The following is a 27,333-nucleotide window of genomic DNA, read 5'->3' on the forward strand; positions in this document are numbered from 1 at the left end:
ATAAAAAGCCATGAGGAATCTTTTGGTAGTTGGTTATGTTTATTATATTGATTGCAATGATGGTTTCAAGGTGACAGTATACATGTCATAACTTGTCAAATTACACACCTTAAGTATCTCCCATTTATTAAATGTCAATTATACCTTCAAAAGCTTTTTAAAAAGAGAGGGTGGAAAGGACCGTATTAACTATTTATTAAAACCTTACTAGAAATAGTAGAACACTATCACAAAATAATTATTGTATATATAGAGAAGAGTAAAATACAATCTTTCAATCTTGGATACTTTTAAATTACACTCCAGAATGGTGTGCTAGGATGCATTAGGCAAGAAATAATGTGTCTTCTCATTTTCTCTGTATTTACTATACAGATATTTACACGGATCTATTTGAGGATATTAGGCACCTTCATTTCCTTTGATTGGTAAAATAGGGTGAGATTTCTAATGAGAAACTTTGCACCGTCATTATTTTTTTGAGAGTATAAAAACTTTATTCAGTAAATTATTAGGATATAGGATCAAGAGCTCAATAGAGTAGCTCCACTGTTTCACCCATAGTCCAAGATTCCTTCACCTCTTTCCTTCCTCATTCCTATTGCAAATCACCACAAATCCCTAACTGATACTACCTTCTTAATAATCTGCCAAATGTAACCACTTCGTTCCACCTCCCTTCCCTTTCTTCCAATAAATGAACTGTCTTGATGGTCAGTTTAGCCAATTAACAATTTTTCTGATTGCCAATTGAAATCCTCCAGTGAACTACACCCATCAAAATGATCCAGTGATGGTTTTTCCATAATGTTTCTAATGGTGGATCCTGTGCAAAGGAAACGTTTGACTTTAAAACCTGATGTGCTTACTATCTCTGCTTGTTTCTGTTCTATATGAGCTCTCTGGCAAATTGGGGACACACAAGTGGCCTGTCTTTACTAAACACAGTGGCAATTGTCAAATATCAAGCAATATACAGGGTATAGAGGTGGAAAGTGAAAAATAAAGGCCTCTCTTTCTCACTGAAGTCTGAAGTCCTTATTTTTAACTGTCTCTGGAGTACCTAAGTCTCTCCTTTTAGAAATTCGGCTTCCTAGATAGAAAAATTTCTACACCAAATTGGGACTGATGTGTCAGCAAGACATTCATTCATATTTCACACTAAGTGCCTGCCGTAAGTTATTGTGGTAGTCTCGTAACAACAGAGAGGATTGCACCATTAAGGCTCTTTCTATGTAGTGAATATACATTTATAGCCTATAACATAATCAATTTCAAATTAGACTTCTCTCAGAGAAAATTTTTCTGGGCAAGGATCTCTCTCTCTCTCTCCCCCTCTCTCTCTCTCTCATTCTCCCTCTCCCACTCTCTGCAGAGAGAGGCACACTGCTAGCACAAAGCCCCTGAAAATAACTCTTTACAGTCACCTCCCAATCAATAAGGAGCTTTATTTGCTGCATGTCACACTCTCTGTTCATTGTATTCACAAAGCTGAGTTGGCACAAAAGAGGCAGGACAAAGGCTGCCTCAACTCTGAAGGGCTGTGTGCAGGACATCAGAGCCCTGGGCTGGCTCCAACTCTGCTGTTAACTCACTGTGTGGCCATGCCCCTTTTGAGCTTCTGTGTCCTCTGCTTTTAAATGAAGCAGTTGGACCAAGTGATCTCCAAGGGGTGACCAGATTCAGAAATTGTCTATTCCATGATCCTAGACGTGAGATAGGTACATGCTATCTGTGAGCTGTGCTTCCAACGATTCAGTAGGTGAGACTCGGCCCCCTTTTGAGCTGTGGAGAAGGAGAAAAGCATGAGCACCTTCCAGGATGTTTAGCCACTGGATCTGCATCAGCCTCCTGGTAGGGAATGTTGCTTCTGGACACCATTGCCATAGCCACTGATGTGTCATTTAACACTGGGGTTTAGGGAAGCTGTCAAGGTCTGCCATTTAAAAGAAACAAATTTTCCTTTCTATGTTAGTGTAATTCTCCCAATCATCCCACTTTAGCAATGAAATACACTTCCCCAAAGAGAATTCATTAAATATAGATAGATATCTTGCCAAAACATCACCATGACAGGTAGCCTGGTGGTAAAAGAGAATCTGATATAAGAATGGGATTTGACCCCTTGGTGTCCTAGGTCTGCAACTGAAGTAATTATTGTGTTGTGAGTTCTTTTCCTTCCTAGGGTCCCACTTCCTAATCTGTGAAATGGTAAGCATGAGCTAGGTATTAAAGTGTCTTTCAGCACAAATATTCTAACCAGAGATTTACAAATTGGTGGCACCAAGACAACATTCAGCCCGCAGATATGATGTTTGCCCTAGGCTGTGTGAGCTATACTGTGTGAGTGTTCTAATTTGAACTTATTGACAACATTTAAAAATGTGGAGTTATTTGAACGTTTGGATTATTCTCATAATAATCCAGATTTCTGGCTTCTTATGAAAAACATTCGCCAATCTGGTCACACTGGGCTGAAATTTTTCATGGCAACCTTTAGCTGGAGTTGAATAGCTGCTGACCTTCAGGCAAAGCCTGAATCCTCCAGTTCCTTCATTTCTACCTCTTTTGAGATGATCACAGACTGAGATCAAGTGTCAAATCACTGAATATCTGACACCTGGACAGCTTGTCTCATTTACATCCTAATCCATCCAGGCATTTTTGTTTTCAGCTGCTGCTTAGCACTTTTAGGAAATAAATGGCATATTCCAAACTTTCTTTGCATCACTAATTCCCTCATTTGGCAATAATATTGGTGGGAGACAGAAATTGGGTCCAATGGAAGCCTGCCTTGGACAAAACCACTGACAATATCTTGGCTGCCTGGAACCTTCACAGTAATCAACCAACTCTCATCAACCGAGCTTATGCCTCTGGGCAACCCTATCTAGGAGTAAACATCAGGAACTGGCATTGGTATGTAAATTGGTCACATTATTCCTTGTGAATTCACCAAGTCAGTAACTTCCATGATTTGGGTTTTTCAGATGTGAAATAAATTAATTTCACATATAAGAAAGGTTCCTCCTAGAGCTAAAATTCTCTAAAGTAGTACAAATATCTAGACATAGGCTCATATTTAAATATGCCTAGGTTTGTATGTATGCATGTATGTGTTTCAGAGTTTCTTGCTTTAAAGTACATGTTTTTTGAAAATAGAAACAGCATCTACATCCAGAATCATAACTAGTGATATAGGAACTGTGCCAGGACAAAAATCAGCAGGAAATCTCATCTATAACTAATGTTCCCTAAGACAGATGTGGTCTCAGATCTCAACAGCAGAATTGACTCAGTGTAGAGAGGGTCACTGACAACTCACAAGGAAGGGTAAGAACCTGTCAAAGAATATCTGATGCTGGAATCCAAGGCCAGAGCAGAAAGTACAAGCAAGGATCAGCACTGTGACTGTGTCTGTCTATGCACTAATAAATGCTGCCAAAGGCCTTCCTTCTCCCCTTCTAGGTGTTAATTTTATTAGGAAGTTTTAGCCCTGTGTCATCTTAAAGAAGACATGGATACTTTACTATTTGATATCAGAAACTGTATTCCAGCTCAGCCTTCCAAATGAGATTCTTGCTGTGAAGCCTCTCTGGGCTAAGGGGCCCAAACTGTCAAATGGGTATCCAACCTCTACACGCTGGGAATACTGCAACTCAGACAGGCTTGATTGAAATCCCAACTCTGCCATGCACTAGGTGTGACCTTGAGGGAGTTACCAAAACTTCCTGAGCCTCAGTTTCCTCCCCTGTAAAATGGGGATGATAATAACGCCCTCCCCATGATTTATGTAAGAATGAAGCTGCTCTAAGTCAGGTGCTTAGCACAGTGTCTGAAATTTCTCAGCCAATATTCTTCGTCTTTTTTTTTTTTTTTTTTTTTTACTATGAAACCCTTTCGAATCAATCTTTACTACTAATAATAATATCCATTTTTAAGTTTCTTGACTGTGCTAATCACATTCAATATCCACTACTCTGAGAGATGGTTACTATTTTTATCACCATTTAAGATGAGGAAACTGTCTCATTATGCTTAGAAACTTGTCCCAAGTCAGAGCCCAACTAGAAACCCTGCCTAATTGAAAAGTCTCTACTTTTAATGATGACTCTATACTACTTCCATCAAATAACCTGTCAACAACACTGAGAAGAGCATATGAGAGGCAATTCTCTCATGTGGCTGAGCGAACGAAGGTTTCCATATAGGAATTCAATACAAATCTGTGGCTGACAGTGAAAATGACTACTCAGTTCCCTGTGCATTTTAAAGGTCAATTCGTTTTTGAAATTTTGTGGGTTTTTTTCCCACTGGATTTAATCATTCTTAAATTCATACCATCTTCCAAAATTTGATTCTACAATATTCTCTTGAATTTTAAAACCCAGTTGAATTGAAGGGGGAAGTTCATGCTGTTGAGAAGAAAACTGGCACCCCTGCTATCCAGAAGTGTTCTGTAAAGGACTCTTTTGAATATGTAAAGGAATTAGAATATCTCTTAGTATATGTATTAATATACATATTGGCTACATATGTTTGTAGAAACCAGGAGTCACTGGTTTAGCCCCATCAAGTATCCAATTGGATCTGAAACAAAAATCCCCTTGGAACAAAATAGGCCACATTTGTCAGAAACTGACTCCCCAACTCTGTGTGAGCCACCCCGCCTCATCCCCAGCCTTGTTTTTTTTTTGTTTTTGTGTTTCCCTACTCTCCAGTCAGCCTGACTTTGGCAAGCAGTCAAGAAGTGAACAAGAGAGATGGAAGTGCTTTGGGTATCTGACCCCTTACTGGCCACTCAACCATGCAAGCTGTGAAGCCCAGTTAAAAACAAAAAAAAATGTTGCCTTTCTTTTCCTCTCACCCCCTAACGAACTGCCTCTTTCTCTTCCCCACCATCACAGAAGGAAAACAATCAAAAGCATTAGTATTCCCGTGAAAAGGGCCAGTCACACAGGGGATGACTGCAAGCCCTTCGTAACCACTCCAGGACGCTGCCAGGGCCTGAGAAGGAACAAACTCCAATTGCTCCAGTTCAAACTGGTCCTGGCTTGGTCAGACGGAGGAGACAGAGCAGTGATTCACAGCAGGACGTGGTACTTGCAGACTGACCATTCTCTCAGGACTTACTAGGGTCTCTTCTCTGACGAGATGATACCTGGTGTGCAAGTCTCCTTTTAGAAATGCATAGATTCTGCTATATATTTCTTTTCTTGTTGCTCTCCTAGGAACAACTGGAAGCTCTTACCTAACCTGAAGTGTCTCCTTGTGTTGCTTTCAGGAATTGGGACACTCACCCAGGACACACTATGGTGCTTCAGTCAAGTGAAAGGCACTATCGAGATTGGGACCACAGAAGGTAGGAGAAATCCCCATACCCTTTTCCTTGCCTCCTTGGGAGTTTGTGCTGGTTTCAAAATTAAACACTTTCATCTTTGCTTCCACGAATCTAAGTCCCCACACACCCTAGAATTGTATTCTAAGCTAGAAATGGATTTAATAATTTCTTTCTCTCTTTCTCTCCTGTTTTTTTTTTTTTTCTGTTGATATTTATTTTATTCCTATCAATGAGGCAGCACTGAAATGAACTTTCAGTAAAATAGATTTGCAGAGACAGAGGCTAAACTAGGCAAGCCTTGTTTCAGGATGGTCATCAGCGCTGTAGAATTCTGAGTCCAAACATTTTAAGACTGTCAGCCATAATTCTCTCCCTTCCATTCTATGTGGAGGACCATTGGCAATACATGAAGTGCGGAGGGAGATTGAAGAATTCAAGTCTGGTCATATGACTTATGGGAACATTGAATCCCAATCTTAGCATATAATTGCCTTTCTGGTTCTCAGGAGACTTTCCTATTCCAGGGCCCTTTACCTGGGATAATGCGTTAGTTTTCCTCCTCCTGAAGAACTGTTTATTTTTCTTTATTTTCTTCTTTCATAAGCCTGGACTTGGAGACCTCCATGACTCTCCCTAAGGGTGTCTGCATTACAAAACACTGGATGATATGCAATCGGAAGGAACTAGAATAGTACTTTGGGGTGTTTTAAATCATGGTTTAGCTCTTCTAGCAGAAAGCAGTAGGGCTTGCCTGAAACAGATTTTGCTGCTTTGATGGTAGCTTTAGATTTTAGATGTGGTATAACACAGGTGTAAAACTAGTTTTAAAGAATGACGAAGTGAACAGTTGACAGGATTGAACGCTATACTCAAACTAACATGCATAAATGCATGTGAACTTCAGGTCATTCTGTAGCACTTCAATTCTGAGTAAAAAATAATTCGAGCAAAAATCAATCTGAGTAATTTGGAAAAGGTAGTTTATTTAGAATCTTGCTATAATTCCTTTGTAGAGAATCTAATAGTGGGTGAGCAAAAACCAAATACTCTATGTTTACAAAGCAGGAGAAAGCACACTACAATAAATTAATAAATAAATCTATATAAAATTACATTTAAAAGAAATTGACACAATGTTTGCACATATTTATAAGGTAGAGTGTGATGTTTCGATATGTGTATATTGTGTAATGATATCAAATCAAGATGATTAGCATATCCATTACCTCATACATTTATTCTTTCTTTGTGGTAAGAAGATTCTAAATCCTCTCTCTCTTTTGAGATATACCATATGATATTGTTAACCATACTCACCCTACCGTGCTAAAGAACAAAACTTATTCCTCAGATCTATTACTTTATATTTATTGACCAATCTCTTTCCATCTTCCTACCACCCCCCAGGCCTCTGGTAACCACTATTTACTATTCTCTACTTTTATGAAATCGACTTTTTTAGGTTCCTCGTATGAGTGAGAAAATGTGGTATTTGTCTGTGCCTGGCTTATTTCACTTAATATAATGCCTTTCACATTTATCCATGTAGCCACAGATGACAGAATTTTATTCTTTTTTATGACTGAGTAATATTCCATTGCATATATATGTGTGTTTGTGTGTATTTTATATATATATATGTGTGTGTGTGTATATATATATATATATATATATATATATAAAATTGTATGTATCTATTCATCTATTTATGGACACTTAGGTTGTGTCCATAATTTGGCTATTGTGACTAGAGCTGCAATAAACATGGGAGAGCAGATTTCTTTTCTATGTACTGATTTTATTTTGTAAATATAGACCAAGTAGTGGGATTACTGGATCTAATATTATATTTGTATATAGCATCCTCTATTTTTGAGATGAATTGTCAAATAGAGCCTTACAAAAGATCCTTCTAAAGCCCCTATGAAGACAGATAGAAACTATCAATCCCATTTTATGTCACCTAAAAAAAAGAATTTTGAGTGTCTTCTATATGACAGCACTGTGCTAGACATTAGAAATTTTTTTAAAAAGGAAAGAAAAAAAAATGACCTACTCTCTAACCTCATGGATCTTAAGAAAAGGAAGCTCAAGTGAATACATTGTTTTAAATCTTAGCCATGATTCAAAATCATTTGAACTTTTTAAACAATAGAGACTCCCAGGTCTCCAAGAGCTACTAAGTTAGAGTTTCAAGGGTCAGGGTGATACAATGTGTGTTAGTTTACCCAGTTAATTCTAATGTAGTGGACTAGCATTGGGCATCACAAGGCTAGAGGACTTGTTCCAAGTAATCCATTATTCTCTCACTCTGCACTTAAATCTTGTCCTTGTGACTGGCTTCCCATCAATTATGAGAATTCTGAGTGTCTGCTGTAACTATAGGTCTTACCAATTGCAGACTTATTATTTGCTTAAGACAAATTATTAAGATAACACAGATACAGCACTGGCCACAGTGCTCAATACTTTGTAAGTACTCGATATTTGTAAGCTATTATTATAAATATTATTATAATTAGACCTTCATTCTAAATTAGTCTTCACCAAAACCTTATGACAGGTAAGAATTTTTATTCCCACATTACCTATGAGGATATTGAAGTCAAGCAAATAAACAAAAAATATTAAGTACATTGCCAAAGGCACTATAGCTTATAAATGGGTGAGGCAGTTTTCAAACCTAGTCTTTGGGACTCCAAAGCCCCTGCTTTTTAAACATTGTTTTGAAAATAGAGACTCTGACTTAGTAGTCTGGATTGAGGGCCTGGAATGTGCATTTTACACATATGCCCTTAGATGATCATTATGAACACACGTGAACTGAAGATAGGTTGAAATGTTTACTGTGCATAATACAAAAGTAGCCTGCTTGAACTGACTGTTAGTTGGGTCAGAGTCAGGATCAAAATGACAATCGATCCCTATTTTGTTTGGAAAATGCACTTTAAAATGGTGAATAAAGGGAGAAACTTTTTAAAAAGAAGAATTAGGTTAGTCACAAACACACAGCCACTGCATGGAAGTTCCCTAGCCAACATATCTTAGATGTCATTTAACCTCCACTAACACTGCCTCAATGGAAGTTGAATATTTGTTGAGTGAATTAATAAAATACTTTCACTTGCTACTCGTTAAAAATCAGGTTTCCTTTGGTTTAATTGGCATAATCTACTCAAGTTAATTTTCTATACGATCAAAGTCAATAAAAATTATTCAGCTTTCCCTTCCATGTTACTTATTCCTATTAATAGCTTTTTCTATTTCAGTTCTATCACTTTCTAGCTAGTTACCTTGGCAAGTTAATGTCTCCATGCTTCAGTTTTCCTCATGTGCAGAATGGGGATAATAGTATAGTTACCTATTATGGCTATAAGGGCTAGGAGGGTGTGTGTGTGTGTGTGTGTATACACATATACATATATGTGTATATATTATATATATGCATACATATATGTGTATAATATACATATGTGATACATATATACAATATTAAATATAATACATATAAAATATATACTACATATAATATATAACACACATATATATTAATATATGTAACATATATAATACATATATAATAATATATGTTATATATAATATATATCAGACCATTACCAATAGATTGTTATAAGATGTTCAATTTGCATCTTGGTGCAAGATACTTATGTGCATCTTGGGTATCAAGTAGTAGACTAGAATTTTTTCACGTGTCAAATTATTCTGTAGGGCTTTAAATGAATTATACTGTGAGTTCAACAATAAGCATTTGGTGAGTGCTTACTATATCCAGGGTACTGTCTCAGAAAGTAAGAAGGTTGTAAAGATAAATAAAATATAGTCCAAGTTCTCAAGAAATGCACCATTGAAGAGGAGACAGAGTATGGCCTGGAAGAATAAAGCATCACATCAAATAAACACAAGGTAAAATGAGCTGCAGATAAAAGTACTTAGGCTAAAGACTACAATGCTTTGACTACCAAAGAGGTAAGAATCTCACACATTTGGTGGAGAAAAATAGACTTGTGGGAAGAAAACATTTAAGACAAATCTTAAATAACTTTAAAAAACATAACATTTAATCTTTGATTTTTCTGATTACTAAAACAATATATTCTCAGTGTAGAAAAGTTTAAATTTAACCAATAAAAATCAGAAAATAAATGTCATTCAGAAACCCACAACCCACAGATTAGCATTGTTAAAAATTTATGGTATATTTTTCTAACCTCTTGATTATGCATATATGGTCATTAATTGATTCAGTCAAGAAACAAGTACTGTGTGTCAAATACCGTGCAAGGAATTGGTTAGTTTACATTAAACAATATCCATATTATTTTTTTTTTACCAAAATGGAGTCATAATGGAAATACTATTTTGTAAATTGATGTTTTTACTTAAGAATGTATAGGATCATCTTTCATATAATAAGAGGCACGTATACCCTAGTTTATTTACCTAGATTTTCAATGTTTATAACATTATTATGAACACCTAATAATAAAACCTTTACATTTATCCAGGAAAAGCAGTGTGGTATAGTGATTAAGAGCATATGTTTCACAGTTAAAAATACCTGGTTCAAATTTAGCTTCACTACTTATGGGCATGGAGTAAGTTACCTCAAATTTTTCATGATTCTATTTCCTGATATGTAAAATTGGGATAATGAAAGCTATCTTGAAGAACTCTTATGATAATATAATTAGATATATATTTTAAACGACATAGCACATAGACATGATTCAGTAATCATGATTAGCTACTGTGATTATATCACTGGGACACATTCTCAAAAATAGCATTCCTTGGGCTTTATAGGAAGTCTTATGAGAGACAATGTGGCTTTATTAGAGTGGAGAAGGTGCAGATGAAGAGAAAACAGGTTCCAGGCTTGTTTTGGAGGCAATAGGCTGCATTTTAGGGGAGAAGTAAACTAAGGAATTAAGATAGTTTTCAGGTTTTAGCTTTGAACAACTGGGTGGGCACCAGTTACTAACACCAGGAAACCTGAAAAAGAAAGATATTTGGGGAGAAAAATCATGAGCTTTGTTTTGAACATAATTAATATGAAGTAGCTACGAGGTACAAAGGTATAAACATCAAGAAGGAAGTTGTATGTATATATATGAGTCACATATATGTCTTAGAGAGACAATCTCAGAGATGGAGATAGAACCTGGGGAGGCCTCAGCATGCAGATGGTGTTTGGAACCATTGAACTGAATGAGATCACATAACTTATGCAGATCATGTGGACATGCAGTCAACAAACAATTCTGATGACCTAAACTTTCACTGTTATGCTGATGGTTAGGATGCCATAAAAACATTGTTGACTTAGTTGAGTTATTGGAAGACACTTACACATTTAAAGGTTCTGATTTACCATGTGCAATGCTTGTATTTGATTTGCTTAGGCGTATTTCATATAACATATGATTTCATTGCATGAAATTTTACATTATTTCATCGTTAGAAGTACTTTATATGGAGAAATTGCCCACTCGATATCAGAGAACTTCTTAAGACTTGGTGTCTGATTTTGTACATGGGAAAAAGAATTATCTGGTGCGGTTTCTGTTTTTATTCCAACTACAGCATATAACCATTTTCTTTCCGATACTGCAATTCTAGGGTGCTTTGTTTGTTCCTCATTCTGCAGTTCTTTGATGTCTGTCAACACAGGTCACTTCATCTTATTCATGGGAAATAATTGTGATATTTATTCTGTTTTGCTACATGAGAATAACATTTTTTTCCTTCCCTCCCTCTGAAAAGATCACTCATGTAGAGGGAAGGATGAGGCATTCTATTGATTGTGCTTTCTAATGAGAGAAAACATCAATGTGACTTTAGGGTATTTCATATACCCTAAAGTAAAAGCCAACACCTGTGACTTCCTTGCAAAGAGGAATCCTCTAACTATAACATCATTTGCAATAATGTTTCATTTTGCATGGATGTTTAAGTAATCCAAGGATTATAGGAATGATTTTTCAGCTTTCCTTCAGTGATTGTGGCTCTTTGCTGTCAACAGAAAAAAACAAAAAACAAAAAACAAACAAACAAACAAAAAAACCAATTGGGTTGTCTCAAAGCAGTATAAAGACTTGTGACCTTCACCTCATTTTATAGAAAGAAGTCCGTAATTGACAAATAACCTTTCTTAGATGTTTAGATGTTTAGTTACAATAATTGTAACTTCACCCCACAGATCTTAGCCTAAATGATGGAAAACGGAGCCTTACTTGCCTTGCTCTTCCCACTCCTGAATACAAGGTGAAGGGCTGGCACTGAAAGAATTCCCATTTCAGGAAGAAGGAATCCTGTCTTTTTGGACAGAAGCTTTCTACATCAACAACTCCAGGGGATTTTTAATTAGGCACCAATTTGAAATCAGATAATCCCTCACTTTAAACTTGGTTCAGCTACCCAGTTAGTGATCTTAGACAGGATACTAAATGATTTTCCAACATTATTGTGCATATGAATACCCTGGGAAGGGTGTTAAAATGCATATTACTAGATTCTGCCTCTAGAGATTCTGATTCACTAGGTCTGGGACAGAGTCAAAGGACCTGCATATTTCACAAGCATCCCAAATAACTATTTTTATTATTTTTATTTGTTTATTTTTTGTTTTTTTTGAGATGGAGCCTTGCTCTGTCGCCTAGGCCGGAATGCAGTGGCGCGATCTCAGCTCACTGCAACCTCCACCTCCTGGGTTCAGCCTCCTGAGTAGCTGGGATTACAGGCACCCGCCACTACGCCCAGCTGTTTTTTGTATTTTTAGCAGAGACGGGGTTTCACCATATTGACCCAGCTGCTCTCGAACTCCTGACCCGTGATCCACCTTCCTCAGCCTCCCAAAGTGCTAGGATTACAGGCAGGAGCCACTGCACCCGGCCCATCCCAAACAATTCTAATAGTTTGATCCAAGAGGCACTTTGAGAAATTCTGTTCTTTCTTTCCTTACATCAGAGGGCTATTCTAAGAGCAGAGAAGACAGAAAATCTGCAGGTGTTTTGAGTGCATTTAAAGGAAACAAGAATGCCAATAAATGTGAGATACTGTGCAGCCAAGTTCTCTGCCTCGGGCACTGAAGGGAGTGAAAACCTTTCCTCTGTGTGTGAAAGAGAAGTGGAGATCTCTTCTCTGCACCCAGTAGGCTACAAGGGAATTTCCTATGCAACTTCACTTTGCACGGCGCTCCAATCTGCCAGAAGAAAAATTGGACTGATTATGAACAAGTTGTGCAAGATGAAAGCATTTTTTCTCAGCTGTGATGCAGAATGTTTTGATGTGAGAAGGCTTGCTGTACTCTGCAGGTGGGCTGGTGAGAAGTGAACACTGGAGGAAGGGAAGCAGGTTCTTTGCATAACACTGAAGGCAAACATCCTGTTCTCTTTGTAAGCATTAGGTAATTAAATATTTCCTAGCCAAGAAAGAGAAAAAAACTGTGACTATTTATTTCTCCTCTTCCCTAATGCCAATCACTTTAAATGTGTTTAATTAACAAATATTTATGGAGCACCTAGTATGTGCTAGGCACTGGGCTGGATGATGAGGTCAGTCATGGACAAAACACTGTTGCTCCCCTCCATTAAGCACTGTACACTTTCCTGAGGGCATCACCACATGGTTTTTAATGACAATCCAATGTGATTGTGGAGAGTACTAGAAAAAGAGTAAGTCACCCAACCCACACTGGGAACAGAGCAGGGAAGGCTTGCTAGAGTAAGATTGGCTAGACTGGAAGCCAATCTGAGACCTAAAGTAGAAACAGGAATTAGCTAGGACTTCTGGGTACATAGACCCACATTTTATTCGTGGTTCAATTATTCTCTTGTGCTATTTGCTCAGGTTCCCTGGGTGATTGCCAACCTGGGAGGATGAAAGGATATGTTAATAAGATCTTTGAAAGTGCTGCACAATACCTGGCCAGGGTAAAGTAATGATAATGATAATTCTGTTTAATCAGGCTTCATGAGATCAGACTCCTTAATAATTGCTTTCAACATGTTATCTCATTCCACCTTTGCTGCAACACTAAGATATGAGGCAGGTGCCAGCTTAAGCCCATTTTACAGTGGAGGAAATTGAGACTCAGAAAGTTTAACAACATATCCATTTGCACACCAGTCTGACCTCAGAGTTGGTATTCTCAACTACTGTGGTAGAGCACTCCTGGCAAGTAACCTGACACCAAGCAGGGGCTTAATAAATATTTATTGAATGAATATAGCCTTCAGTAACTAATAAATGTCAACCAACCAAAAAACATCAATATTACTATTAATACAACAATAACGGATATTTTTAAAGAATAAAAAAGCTCATTCAAAACAATCCATTATAGATACACAGAACTTTTCTAACTTTAACATATATGGATCATATATATCCTATAATCCATAGGAAATAACTAGAATCGGTCTTATAATCCTGCATTGCAGACAAAAAGATAGTATAGATATTATAGATAGTAGACCTAATTTGCTTCATAAATATGAGGAGGTGAAGGCAGCTAGAAATAAGTCTTAAATTGCCCAAGGTCTTATAGAGTCCAGAAGGCAAATTTTTGAATCCTACACCAGCAATTTTTTTACTGCTCATCTTCTGCTAGATGCACTGATTGTAAGTTTAAGATATGGTTGACTGTCTTGAAAATGCAGGGCACAGGACATCAAGGCAACTCAAGGGAAATCCATCATGCTTTCAAGATGCTTTCAGTTGCATCAGAAAACTGCTATCAAAATATCTGGAACAGTAAAAGGATGACCTCTTCTGCAAATATCTACTGAGCACCTACTATGTGCTTGGCATTCTAGGCACTGGAGATTCAATAGTGGAGGGGCTAAATAATAGATATAATAAACAAGTGGAATATAAAATATGAGGCTATAAATGCAGGAAAATAAACCAACAGGGGGTGCAGGGATATGGTGTTCTCTTTTAAATATGATGGTCAAGACTTCATGCAAAAGATGACATTTGAGCAACGATTTGAAGAAGGCAAAACAAAAAAAAAATTGTCATGTGAATATCTGGGGAGTGCAGTTCCAGATAGAGGGAATAGCCAGTACAAATGCCCTGAGGCAAGAGCTCATTGGGTATGTTTAAGGACTGGACTTGGTGGCCAGTGTGTCTGAAGTTGAGTAGGCAAAGGAAGAAGTTGTGAAAGATGGAGACAGATGATGGCAGACAAATGCAAGACGGGGACCTTATAACCCATTAAAAATAGTTGGACTCCTGCCTGAATGAAATAGAGAGCCACTAGTTGAAAAACGCTCTTTCTAGCAGCAGCTCGATTAAGGGACCACTGTCAGAAGCAGGAATCGGTTGAAAGGTTATTGCAATAATCCAGCGTTTCACATAAGTCACAAGGCGGGGAGTCCCCGAACTGATGAATTCCCTAGGTGAAGCGCAGCATAGAGGACTCGGATCCTCTCCATCTCCCTGCCTTGCTGTCTTTGGAATGTCAGCTTTGTCCCAAGACAACTGCTGCATGCAATTCTGGGCGTCACACTCAGATAAACCAACAATGTCAAGTGAAAGGACATTCTGATTTTTTTTTAAATAAAGAAACCTTTTCCCTCCGATATCCCTAGAAAATTTCTTTTGATGTCCCCTTTGCCACAGTCTAAGTCAGATGCCCACTTCTGGTTTTTGTTGTTGTTGTTGTTGTTGTTTTTTCTTTTGAGACAGTGTCTCGCTCTGTCACCAGGCTGGAGTGCACTGGCGCGATCTCGGCTCACTGCAATCTCCACCTCCCAGCAGATGCCCACTTCTAAGCCATCCATTGGCAAGGAGAATGGGATTAGCCTAACTAGCTTTATACAAATAGGCTTGCATCCGAGTTTGGAATGGGATCATCATCCCTGAGTGGAGGATGCCACAACAGAATCTAGGCTTTGCAGCAAGGAATGAGGATGCGATTCAAGGTAGTCCAACAATAGTATCAGCTACAGGAAAAAGAGACAGATAAGGCTTAACCATTTCTATTGCTACCACTGTGGAAACAGTGATGGGTCATTGGCTTGTTCTTGGTTAAACATTTGGCTCAGGCACATCCAGACACCAAGCTTCTCTAGACTGACTTGTCTTGAAGCTGGGGCCTGGGGTGTGTGAGAAGAGCACTTGCTTTTTTGTAAATGTTGCTCATTAAGCAGGCTCAGCATCATCCTACTTACTGCCTATGTTATTAGTTAATGGAATTTAAAAGCCAAGAATAAATAATTAAGCACATGGACATTGTGGGGTGGTTCCTGTTTATTTGCTCAAGGTTTCAGTAAGCATTATGCCTTTTTCTTAGTATATTTATTTTTAGTCTATCATATAGAGCTTTAAAAAAGAGAGTATAACTAACTTTATACCAATTTGGTTGGAGTTAAGAATATTGAATTTTATTCATCCATTTATTCAGTAAATATATATTGGACAGTAGGTGTTGGAAACACAGCAGCCCTTGAAATAGCCACAGTTTGTGGTATTAATGGAGCTCACATTCTAGTGCAGAGGTGGACACTGGAAAATGCAAGCTTACAAAGACACAAGATATTTTCCAATGATGACACATGCTATAAAGAATATAAAATAGGCCTGATGTGGTGACTCACACCTGTAATCCCAGCACTTTGGGAGGCTGAGGCAGGCAGATCACAAGGTCAGGAGTTCAAGACCAGCCTGACCAACATGGCCAAACCCCGTCTCTACTAAAAATACAAAAATTAGTTGGGTGTGGTGGCAGGTGCCTGTAATCCCAGCTACTCAGGAGGCTGAGGCAGGAGAATCGTTTGAATCCGGTAGGTGGAGGTTGCAGTGAGCCAAAATCATGCCACTGCACTCCAGCCTGGGTGACAGAGCAAGACTCCGTCTCATGTGGGAGTGGCTAAATGAGGGAATGGGGAATGCTACATTATTAGATGGCTTTTCTGTGAAGAGTTTTCTGAAGAAGTGACATTTAAGCTAAGACCCAAATAATGAGTAGAAACCATGTTCAAAAAACCCATGGGAACAGTGTTTAGACACAGGAGACAACCAGTGCAAAGACCCTGGACAGAAGCAATCCAGGCATGGCCAGAAAGAAGGCCAGGATGCCTGGATCGGTCAGTAGGGGAAGAGTCTATGTTGAAGTCGTGGAGGGAAGCAGAGGCAGGTTCAGGTGTGTGCTTGCAAACCATGGTAAATAATTGTATTTTATTCTGGGTACAATGGGAAGCTTTCAGGATTCTAAGCATGGAAGTACTCTGATGTCTTAGGACCTAAATCCTAGGGCATTTCACCTCAATGGAGAATTTTCAGTAACATAATCTTCCTTATAGTTGTGTTGTGAAAATTCAACCTCACCTCTAAACTCAACTATTTTTGTTTGTTTTGGTTTTGCTTCCAACGTAGAGGTCTTCATACCTCACCTCTTGTAGTAAAATCCTGTCTGTGGTCTAAAGCTCACTGTGCTATCTTTGCCCAGGATCACCATCGGAATTTGTAAATGTCACAGTTTTGTTCAGTGCCTAAAAGCAATTTTCAAGGTATTGTTGAGATCACTTAAATTTGGCAGCCTTGAGACCTGACCATGTCCTTTCAGCTTACAGTTTAGGGAACATAAGATCTGTTGTTTTTTCATTTTAGTTTTTACAGTGGATGATATTTCCATAATTTTATTAGCTGTTTCTTAAGGGTCATTATTATCTATTGTTTCATGAGTGATTTTTCTGATTACGATTTAAAGCAACCTTTCCCAAAATTATGGCACAGTCATTTGTCCATGTACACTTCCCACTCTACACCATTCATCAAATATACCAGGTAATTTTATGTTGGCTAGTCTATACCAATGATATCCAAGCAGTAATGATTTCCAAATATTGATATTAAGTGCCTATTTTCCAAAGAAAACTGATGGCAATTTTTTACAGCTTACCATTCACACATGCTTCAGAATTTATGTGCCTTTTCTTTTATCAGTCAGTGATTCATGTAAAGTGCAGCTTCTCATCAGACATACCTGAGAGAGAATATTTTTCTAAAAAGTATTTTACAGCATGCTGAAGATGTCTTTTAAAAAGATTGCTATTTAATAGCAGTTTAAACCAAATTCATGAAACTAAAACAGAAAAAAATAAATAACAAACTTTATTTTAAAAACAACTCCGATATTATTGTTTAAAAACTTGCATTTTTTTTCACATAAAGTAATACTCTTTGTGTTTCTAACAGAAACTTGAGAGCATTGGAAAGACTTTACCATAGTTAAGAGAATGAACTATGAACAGATGGCCTGGGTTTGAATCCAATGAAATGACTTTCTGTGTCACTTTGAATAGATTGCATAACTTTATTTTGATTTAACTTCACTTTACTCCTCTGTAAAATGGGAAAATAGTAGTTCCTCCTTCATAGGCTTGTCATGAGGATGAAATAAAATAATCTATACAAAGCACAGTGCTTGACACAGAGTGAATGCTAAGTAAATGTTAGCTGTGATGCTAATGAAAACACAGATAACAAGAAAATAAAAATGGCTCGTCATTCTACCACCCAGATCATTGTTTTTTTAATGTTTAATATTTGCTTAGTAAACGCTCTCTAAATGAACTTAAAATGGCCATCAGATCCATGTGTTTATTAAAAAGATTATTTACACCTGAGTCCACAGAAAGATTAAACTTCATCTTTGGGAAGAGCAATAAACACCTGTAGAGGGTACTAGGCTCTGGTTCTACAGAGATGATGTCAGAGCAAGTGGAAGGAAATTACAGACAGCTTGTTTTCTCTACATTATCAACAAACATGAACAATTAATTACCACTTCTTACACCTAATCCAAGTATTATTTACCCACATGATGTTAATGAGCAAATAGGAAACTGTGTGATTAAACACTTTAGATTCATAGCGTGTTGGAATTTGAAGGAATTTCCTTTGAAGGAAACTGGGAGATCTTTTCTGGACGATCTGCCCACTTATAGACGGAGAAGGTGGAGTAGAGAAAGGAAAACAGACACAATGAAGTTATGAGTTTCCTCTTCCACATTACTACTTAATGTTTCCACCACTCAGATTCCCCTGTGGCATTGTGGGATAAGAGTCTCTGTTTGATATCCCTTCCGGTGGAAAAACAAAGGAATATTACTCAGCCTGGAAAAAGAAAGCAAGCCTGTCATTTGTGACAACACAGATGAATCTAGAAGACATTATGTTAAGTGAAATAAGCCAGGCACAGAAAGGCAAATGCCAGATGATCTCACATCTGTGGAATCTAAAAAAGTCAAGCTCATAGACCAGAGAGCAGAGTGGTAATTACTAGGGGTTGGGGTAAGAGGAGTTGGGGATACAAAGGATACAAAATTTCAGGTAGACAGGAAGAATAAATTCAAGAGATAAACTGTACAACTTGGTAACAGTAGTCAATAAGAAGGTATTGTATACTTGAAAATTGCTGAGTAGATTTTTAGTGTTCTCAGAAGTAAATAATAAGTATGGGAGGTAATGCATATGTTAATTAACTTAGCCATTCTAAAATGTATACATATGTTTAAACACCATGTTGTACACTATAAATTTACACAACTTTTGTCAATTAAAAATAAAAACCTCCTGACTATCAAGCAGATGTTAGCATTTTCTACCTCTATTGTATCAGCCAGATGTTGTTTTCTTTAACCTAGGTGGTGATCAAATGCACAAATATGAAAGGAGGAAAAACAGTAGCCCTCCAAGGGCCTTGGTGTGGTCTTTTGGCCAACACCCAGGCTAATCACATCAGCAGAGTGGTTCAGGCTGTGTATTTGGCTGTTGATGAACCCTGGCTTCCCTGGCCTTCTTTAAAGCCTTCCTCAGAAACTGCTGACATTTCCCAGTTTCTCATGGGCAAGGGAGGCTTGATGATACCCAAAAAAAAAAAAATCATGATTAGAAATGGCTTTCTAGTAGTCTAAGAAAGGCATTAAGACAGGAGCCATGTCTATCTTATTTGTCTAATACAGTGCCTGGTACTTATTGAAAACTCGATAAACTTAACATTGAAGAAAAATGATAGTCAGCACTGAGCACATCTAACATTCCAGGTGCTAGGTTCTTGGTGTGTCAAGCACTTTTTAAGGTCTCACTTCTTAGCAGAGGCTGCATGACACCATAGTGAAGAACACAGGCTCCAAAAAGGTTCACCCAGGTTTGCATTCCAACAAATCTGCTATATGGGTATGGTATTTAATGTATCTGTGCCTCAGTTTCTTCATCTGTGACATGGGGATAATAATTGAAGCTACATCCAGGGCTCTTGTGAGGATTAAATTAGCTAATACATGTAAAGTATTTACAACACAGCATGGAATACAGTCAGCATTCAATAAATGCTTGCTCTGTCATTATTAGTGTTAGCACTAACTTACTCACTCCATAGGCCCTGTAAAGGAGATATCCCAATACCTAGATTTTGGCAGAGGAAACTGAGATTTGAAGAGCTTAAATGATTGAATGGTTCCTCCAAAACTATCTTTTGTCACCAGAAAACCTATGATTTAAACCTAGAAGGCAAACATTCAAGGGAATCAATAATATTCTATGTGGTGGGTAAGAGAGCAGGCTTAACCACCTGACTCTGGAGTCAGTCTGTCAGGTTTGATTCCAGCCCAAATCAGGACCCTGTTATTACCAGGTGTGGGTCCTGGAACAGGTTATTCTGAGCCTTGGAGTCCTGAGAATAATACATCCTATCTCACAGGGGTGTAACAAGATTTAAAGGAGATAATGCTTGTTGGCATTGAGCTCATGGACCCACACTCACCAGGCGCCCCATAAACTCTTTCATTTTTGTCAATAGTAGCAATGGCTGTAGTTAACTCCAGTTGCTTCCTCCAAAAGCCCTCCCAAACACCCAAGAATCGTTCTTGGCTCTGCCTTCCTAACTTCCTTGAACACCCATACTCATGCACTCTATCACTAAGTCATTTAGTGACTTTTTCCCTCTTTTCTCTAAATAGGTCAGTATCTCCAATCCCTTGACCTTGCTCCAACCCCATTGCCACTATGTTACTTTGGACACAATCTTCTCTTCTCTGGATACTGGAGCAGCCTCTTTGGGTTACTCCCACTCTCCTTATTGTCTTGACTACCTCCAGTCTGTTCTTCACACTGTATCCAGAGTAGTATCTCCAGTGTGTATATATATCACTTGCCTCCCAAAAAGCTTCATTAGGTTTCATTGCTCTTGGGATATCCCCAGCCTCACTCACCATTCTCCTCATGTACTCTCTGTTCCATGTGTCCTCTAATGCCATATCCCCTCCTCCAGCACTACACACATACTATCCCCTTTGCCAGAAATATTTTCACACTCTCTTTTTCTGGCAACCCCGGTTCATCATTCAAATCTCAGTTTTGGTTTCATTTTCCCAAGTAAGCCTTTCTTAACCCTGAACTCTGAGCTTGGTGGCCCTCGTAGAAGGTGCTGAATGTTCTCCATCATACACTTGCCAAATACATTATCATTTTCTTGCTCCTTGTATGTTTTCTCTATTAGTCCATACTCTGCATGAAGACAAGTTTGCTATAACTGCTTGCTGATATACAACTACAAGTTGTGTAAGCATTCCTAGTGCCCAGCACCATGCCTGGCATATACTAATGTTTAACAAATACACATTGAATAAATGCATGATTAAATAAATGAAAGAATACTAGCTTTCCAATCAGCAAGAAATACCAAGAAGACAGGAGACTCCAAGAAAATTCATTCTCGTGCCCAAAGTGACATTTCTTACTGCTAAGTTCAACTCCTTGTCACTACACTTGGTTTATGGAATGCCTTCTAGTTTAAATGATTTATCCTAGAATAGAGCTGCCATTTTTCAATGTGCTGGTATCAGTGGATGCCTAAAGAGCTAGGTAAGACCAAATGGTAACAACCTTATATGGTTACGTTTTCAAAACACATTTACAAATATTGTTTCATACACTAGATTGTTTTGATTTATATACCAGACCTGTGGGAGAATGAGGTGAGGAAACTAAGGTATGAAGAATTACGCACAGATCTTGGTTCACCTTTCTTCTAATCAAAATATTATTTACCCTCATTATGCTGCCTAATGTGCAATTAATGTGTCCATTATCACAGCCCAGGTCTCTGAGGCCGTATTGCTGTAAAGCAGTGATTCTCAATCTAGGGTGTGGGAGGGTAATTTTGCATCTCCGGGGATGTTCACTGATGTCAGGAAGCATTTTGGATTGTCCTGACTGGGGGATGGGAGGTGTGCTACTGGCATCTATTGGGCAGAGCACAGTGACACTACTAAACATCCTAAAACAGCCCCATCTCCCCCATGTAAGCAAACAACAATTACCTTATCCAAAATATCAATATTGCTTAGGTTGAGAAACCCTGCCATAAAGCAAAGCTCATAAACTGAAACAGCAAAGGAAAAGGTAATTGTGTAAATCCCTCCAGATGTAATCAAGATGTAGAGGAACTGGTGAGTACATACCCTGTTTAAAGGCATGAAGTTTGCATTAGAAAATATAATACTCTGCAGGCCAAACAGAACTCTCGTGCAAGCTGCCGTGAGCCGTGTGACACTCCCAGGGGAAGGTCCTCCCTGAATGAGCAGATCTGGTCCCTTACTGTAGGAACAACAGGTACAGCATTTTCTCCCCTGCTACCTCCTAAAAGATTTACTATTATGGCCTCTCAGAATCAAGAGGAAAGCTGGGTTAAAAGTGTTTTCTTGAAAAGACATTAAACCCAATTACTCAAATGCCTACTCTGTATCTCTAAGGGGTAGCCTATGGGTCAGAAAACTAAGATCTTGCCACCTGGATTCGTGTCCTGGGTTCCTTTCAAATCCTCTAAAGTTCTCATCTGTCCAAAAAGAAATATGCTGCCTAATCCTGCGGAAGGCTCTAAGGTCAAAATAGATATCAGAGTCACAGTTATCCTTTTAAAATATTGTTTCATATCAGAATATTGGTTCCTTTTCATAATATTCATGATTTAATTAAAATGCAGAGATGTCTGGGAAGGAAGCAGATAGGATAATGTTTTTTTTTCTTCTGCAGAACAGGAAGCACATTCGGGATTTGCTTTGGAATGCTTTCTTTTTATGAAGGCTGTGAGGCATTATGTATACTGAATAATTGGAACATTTTTTATCCCGCTTGGACAAGAAATGTTAAAGCCCACTATTTCCAAACGAGAGCTGATAAGTTCATAGCCCAAATACAGCAGCTGAAATCTGCTTTATATATTTAAAATATGTTTTTATAATTCTATTAATTTGTAGTAAATAGGAGAAAGAGTGAATTTGAGCTGTTTTAATAAAACTGATACTGTTACCTCTTACCAGAAGACTCTTCCCACTTATATCTTCATACGTGCAAATTCTTCTTCTCCTTCATAGCCTATCTTAGATGCCACTACCTCCAGGAAGTCTTCTTGGATTCTGTCCCAATGTTCCATTTAAGTGCGAGAGTTTTCTACTATGCACTTTATCTGTTACTCTCTTTTGGCCCTTCTGTAATATTCATGTATTTATTACTTAATTTTATATTTCTTTTCTATCTCCCTTCCCCTCCCTTCCTTCCTTCTCTCCTTCCTCTCTTCCCCCTTCTCTTCTTCCCCACTTTCTCCCTCCCTCCCTCCCTTTTACATCATATGCCTATACATGCATCTAATCTCACAGTCCTTGGCACCATGTCCTAGGAATAGCAAACTTTCAACACATGTTGGATCTCTGGAGGCATTGATAGGTAAGTGTGCAGATTTGGCTAGATTTCTTCTACATGATTATGGTAGTCGTTAGCAAACCCTTTCTTTCAAATAGGTCAGAAGTAAATTTTCCCAACCCTAATCAAATACCCACAAGTTCCAAATAAGTAGATACAAAATCTTGGTCTCAGTCTTGGTGCCATGTCCTATACGAGACTGTAGGGGAGATAATGTTCAGATCAGGCAATTCAGAGAACACAGTGGCATGGGACAGCCTGAGGGGAGGAGTGAGCGGAAAGCCTTTACTGGAATCTTACCTCCTCCACTTGTTTGCAGTTGACTTTATTTAATGTCTCTGTGTAAACTTCCTCATCTATACACAGATAAAATAATGATATTTACTTTATTATAGGTTTTTCAGGAGGATTCCATGATATTCTAGGTATAACACTTAGCAGAGTAACGGGAACCTAGTCACTCAGATGAATGAAGAACTCAGATGAATATAGATTTGGGGTTGCTCTTATTACTACTACCATCACACATCACTTGATGATGGGGAAACATGGTGAGAAGAGCATCATTAGGCAGTTTTTGTCATTGTGCAAACATCCTAGAGTGTACTTACACAAACCTAGATGGTACAACCTATTGCTCCTAGGTTACAACCCCGTACAGTCCTGAATGTCACGGTCCTGAATACTGTGGGCAGGTGTAACACAATGACAAGCATTTGTGTATCCAAACATATCAAAACATATAAAAGGTCCAGGAAAAATACAGTATTATAATCTTATGGGGACACCTTCATATTTGCAGTCCACAGTTGACCGAAATGTCATTAAGCACATGACTGCATTATCATCATCTGTTACAATCAAATCAAGTTTCCATAGCTCAGAAGCAAAACAAACAGACAAACAAAACCCTGTTGCCTACCTGCTCTGACTTCCCTTTATAAATTAGGAGATGTTATTTGTCTACTCTTTCTAGGTACTATGAGAGTTACTATAGAAAATTTGGTGGAAAACGTGCTTGGCTTTATTGTGCTTTTCCTTCTTTCGTTCTTTTTAATGAGAGCCAAAATCTCCTGTTGTGAGGCACTGGGCTTTATTTCTCCCCCTGCTGCCTGGTAGCAGCTGCTCTAAATGGAGCCGACCCCCATCTTCAAAGTCCTCTTCAGTCTTATCTGTAGCTGCCCACCTCTCTCTTGCTTTAGTCACATGCCAAGAGAGCTGGCTGAATCATCAGTGCAGACTGCCAATCAGAAATATGAATCAACTCACTCTTGACTGCTCTGCGAGGTCTAGGGGATGCAACGAGTGAGAAAGACAACACACTACGTGTTCCCCTAGAGCTTATATTAAAGTTGTGAAACAAATGTTAAATAAACTATTTAAAAAATATGTAGGTAGTTAGTTCAATTAGAAGAGGAAATCTCTGTGAGGATAAATTGCAGGCTATAGTGGGGTAGATGAGAGGGCCAAACCCATTCCTTGGCCATTAATTTGTCTTTCAGCCTCAGCTCAAATGTCACCTCCTCCAAGAAGCCTTCCCTGACCATCAAGCAAAGCAGTCACTCTCTAATCCGTGGTCCACTTTATTTCCTTCATTCTACTTTTCACCACCTAAAATAACCTTGTTGATGTAATGTTTGTTTATTGCCTACCTCTTTCTTTGAGAATATAAGCTCAAAGAGCTAAACCTCAATATGTTATTTACTGCTGTATCCCCAACACCTAGAAGAGTGCCTGGCATTTAATAGCTGCTAAAAAGATTATATTGTATGAATGAATGGATAAATGAATTAACCACAAAGAGGATCCTCTTTCTTTCAGGCCAGAATCTAACAAGTTGTGAATTTCACACACTGGCTAGTGGGTGTAGGAAGTGTGATGGAAATTGTCAGAATTTTCTTTCTTCAGTTCAACTCAATTCAGCTCAGTTCAATCCACCATGTACTTACCAAACTCCTGTTATGCTTCAGGCAGCAAACTTTGATCTCAGAATTCAGCAGAAAAAAAAGCAAATTTTTACCCTCTTGTAACTTAGAGTCTGACCAGGGTGTCAGATACTAAACAGCAATTATTAAAGAATTCTAAGCACTTTACTGGATTACCTCATTTAATCCTCACAGCAGCTCATGAGTTGTATATGTTGGGAATGGTTATTATACCCAAAGAAGAGGAGTAGTTCTTTTTTTCTTTTTCTTTTTCTTTTTTTTTTTTTTTGAGAGAGAGTCTCACTTACTTTGTCACCAAGGCTGGAGTGCTGTGGTGTGAACATGGCTCACAGCAGCCTCAAACTCCCAGGCTCAAGTGATCCTCCTGCTTCAGCCCCCCAAGTGGCAGGGACTATAGGTGGGTACCACCACACCCAGATAGTTTTCTGTATACTTTTTTAGAGATGAGTATTCACCCTGTTGTCCAGGCTGCTCCCAAACTCCTGAGTTCAAGTGATCCAGCCACCTCGGCCTCCCAGAATGCTGGGATTAGAGGGGTGAGCCACCACACCTGGCTGAGAGTAGGTATTTTATCGTCATGTTTACTATGGATTCCTTAGCACTATGCGCAGTGCCTGGCCTAAGCAGGTGCTCAGTAAATATGCTCAATAAGGAACAAGTATTTTAAAAGAGGAACATGGTGTGTGCGAGTCTGTAAGAGGGGGATTTGACCCAGTCTGAGGCATCAAGAAACCTCTCCTTGGAGATGTGGCACTTCATTTAAGATTTGAAGAAGGAGTAGGAATTTGCTTTGCTTTGACTTAAGAGTAAAAACCTGGGCAGGCTCATCCTGATTAATATTAAATAAGCTAATTTTTTTTTCCTGGGATTTAGTTTCCTTCATAGCAAAATGTAAAACTGTAATGTTGAACCTTCCCCCAAAGGAGGTTATAAAAACATACACAGAGAATTATCAGGGTAACTTTTCTGTAAAACTTGGGCTTCAATGAGGTAGGCAACAAGACTGGAACCAGTGGGAACAGGCAGTTAGGAGACTCCAAGTCCATTGGCCCCAAGGCAGGGGCTCCAGCTGGACTTGGCAGGGCAGAAATGATTTCTTCTGCTCTCCCAGGAGGTCAGTCTAAAGAAAAGCTTAGAGCAGCCTAGTCCAGAGCACAGCACTCAAAAAACTCCCAATTAATTGCTTGTTTGCCACTGTCAGAACCTGACATGCAGAAATCATCGGGAGAAATTTCTTGTCTCTGGACTCTGCTCTGCCACACTCAAGGGGCCTTCTCACATGGCACCTAAATGGGTCACCTTTATCTTTCCTTCTTCTGAGGCTCCTGGTTTCCCTTTCAGAGACCTGTTTCTGCTCTTTGGCTCTCCCTCCAGAAACCTCTGCCATTGCTTTAGATCCTCCCTTCTCCTTATAATGACACCATTCCTCTCCTCTCCTGGTGACCCTGCTCTTATCTGTGACGACATTAGATGTATCAGAGACTAATGCCACTTACAGAGTTAATGACTGCTAACTCTTCATTTGCTATGCCTCCCAGTAAGATAATTGCCTTTTAACAGGAGATGTTTTTTGTTTATTTTTTTATAAATAATACCTAATGCAAAAACATGGATCTCTAACACTGACCTTTTGGGGCTTTATAATCCCAAAGAATCTTTTCATATCCTCTTCCTGCTGTCATAGCCCATATGTGGCTGCATTAAAACAGTTCATTCGTCTCTGTTTTTTCTGGAATATGCATTTCTTTAGAGCAGCAGTGGTATCTCATATCCTATGTCCCCATCACTCAGCCTGATACATCATTAGGGTGGCAACAAATTGTTGGATACGTGATTTAGGACAAAGGTATTTGGAAAACTTTCCGTTACCCAAACTTGTCAAGCCAGAGTGTGAAATTAAACATCTTACCCCAGAGGTTCTCAAAGTTTCAAGGAAGAATCACTTCTTATCCCCAGGAAATCTGGATCCACTGGCTTGAGGACTGTGAAATCTGCATTCCTCACTAGCTCATCAGGTGATTCCAGTGCAGAAATATGGGATCTCTTGTGGATGAATTATTATATCCCCTCAGCCTGTTTTCTCTTCCGTAAAATGGGATTGTTGAGAGAATCAAATAGACAAGAAGTATACTGAAGCAGTTCAAATGGTGCAGTGCAAACTACCTGCAGCAGATTCACCTGTCCAAAGAAATTTCAAATTGGTTTTTTCTGCCTCTTGCCCATTCTGCATGTGGGTAGATAGGTGCCTAGGCCTTACACTAGATCAATCATTTCAGATTTGAATTGAAAACATATTTTCAGTTGAGGTCAAGAGGT

At 38.6% G+C, this 27,333-nt stretch overlaps 1 protein-coding gene across 2 annotated transcripts in view; it reads left to right on the forward strand.

The window, feature by feature from the left end:
• The first annotated feature begins 4,900 nt into the window (after positions 1–4,900).
• PPP2R2B (protein phosphatase 2 regulatory subunit Bbeta) overlaps positions 4,901–27,333 on the forward strand; it is a 484,529-nt gene continuing 462,096 nt past the window's right edge. Inside the window, exons 1-2 of one of the 2 annotated variants that reach the window (XM_008014864.3) lie at positions 4,901–5,164; positions 5,285–5,362. In XM_008014864.3, coding sequence (XP_008013055.2) covers positions 5,155–5,164; positions 5,285–5,362 — 88 coding nt within the window. In that variant the 5' untranslated portion in view covers positions 4,901–5,154. The remainder of the gene's footprint in view (positions 5,165–5,284; positions 5,363–27,333) is intronic. The other variant, XM_008014861.3, reaches the window with a different exon arrangement.

Source organism: Chlorocebus sabaeus, chromosome 23, assembly GCF_047675955.1.
Source record: "Chlorocebus sabaeus isolate Y175 chromosome 23, mChlSab1.0.hap1, whole genome shotgun sequence".
NCBI lineage: Eukaryota > Metazoa > Chordata > Mammalia > Primates > Cercopithecidae > Chlorocebus > Chlorocebus sabaeus.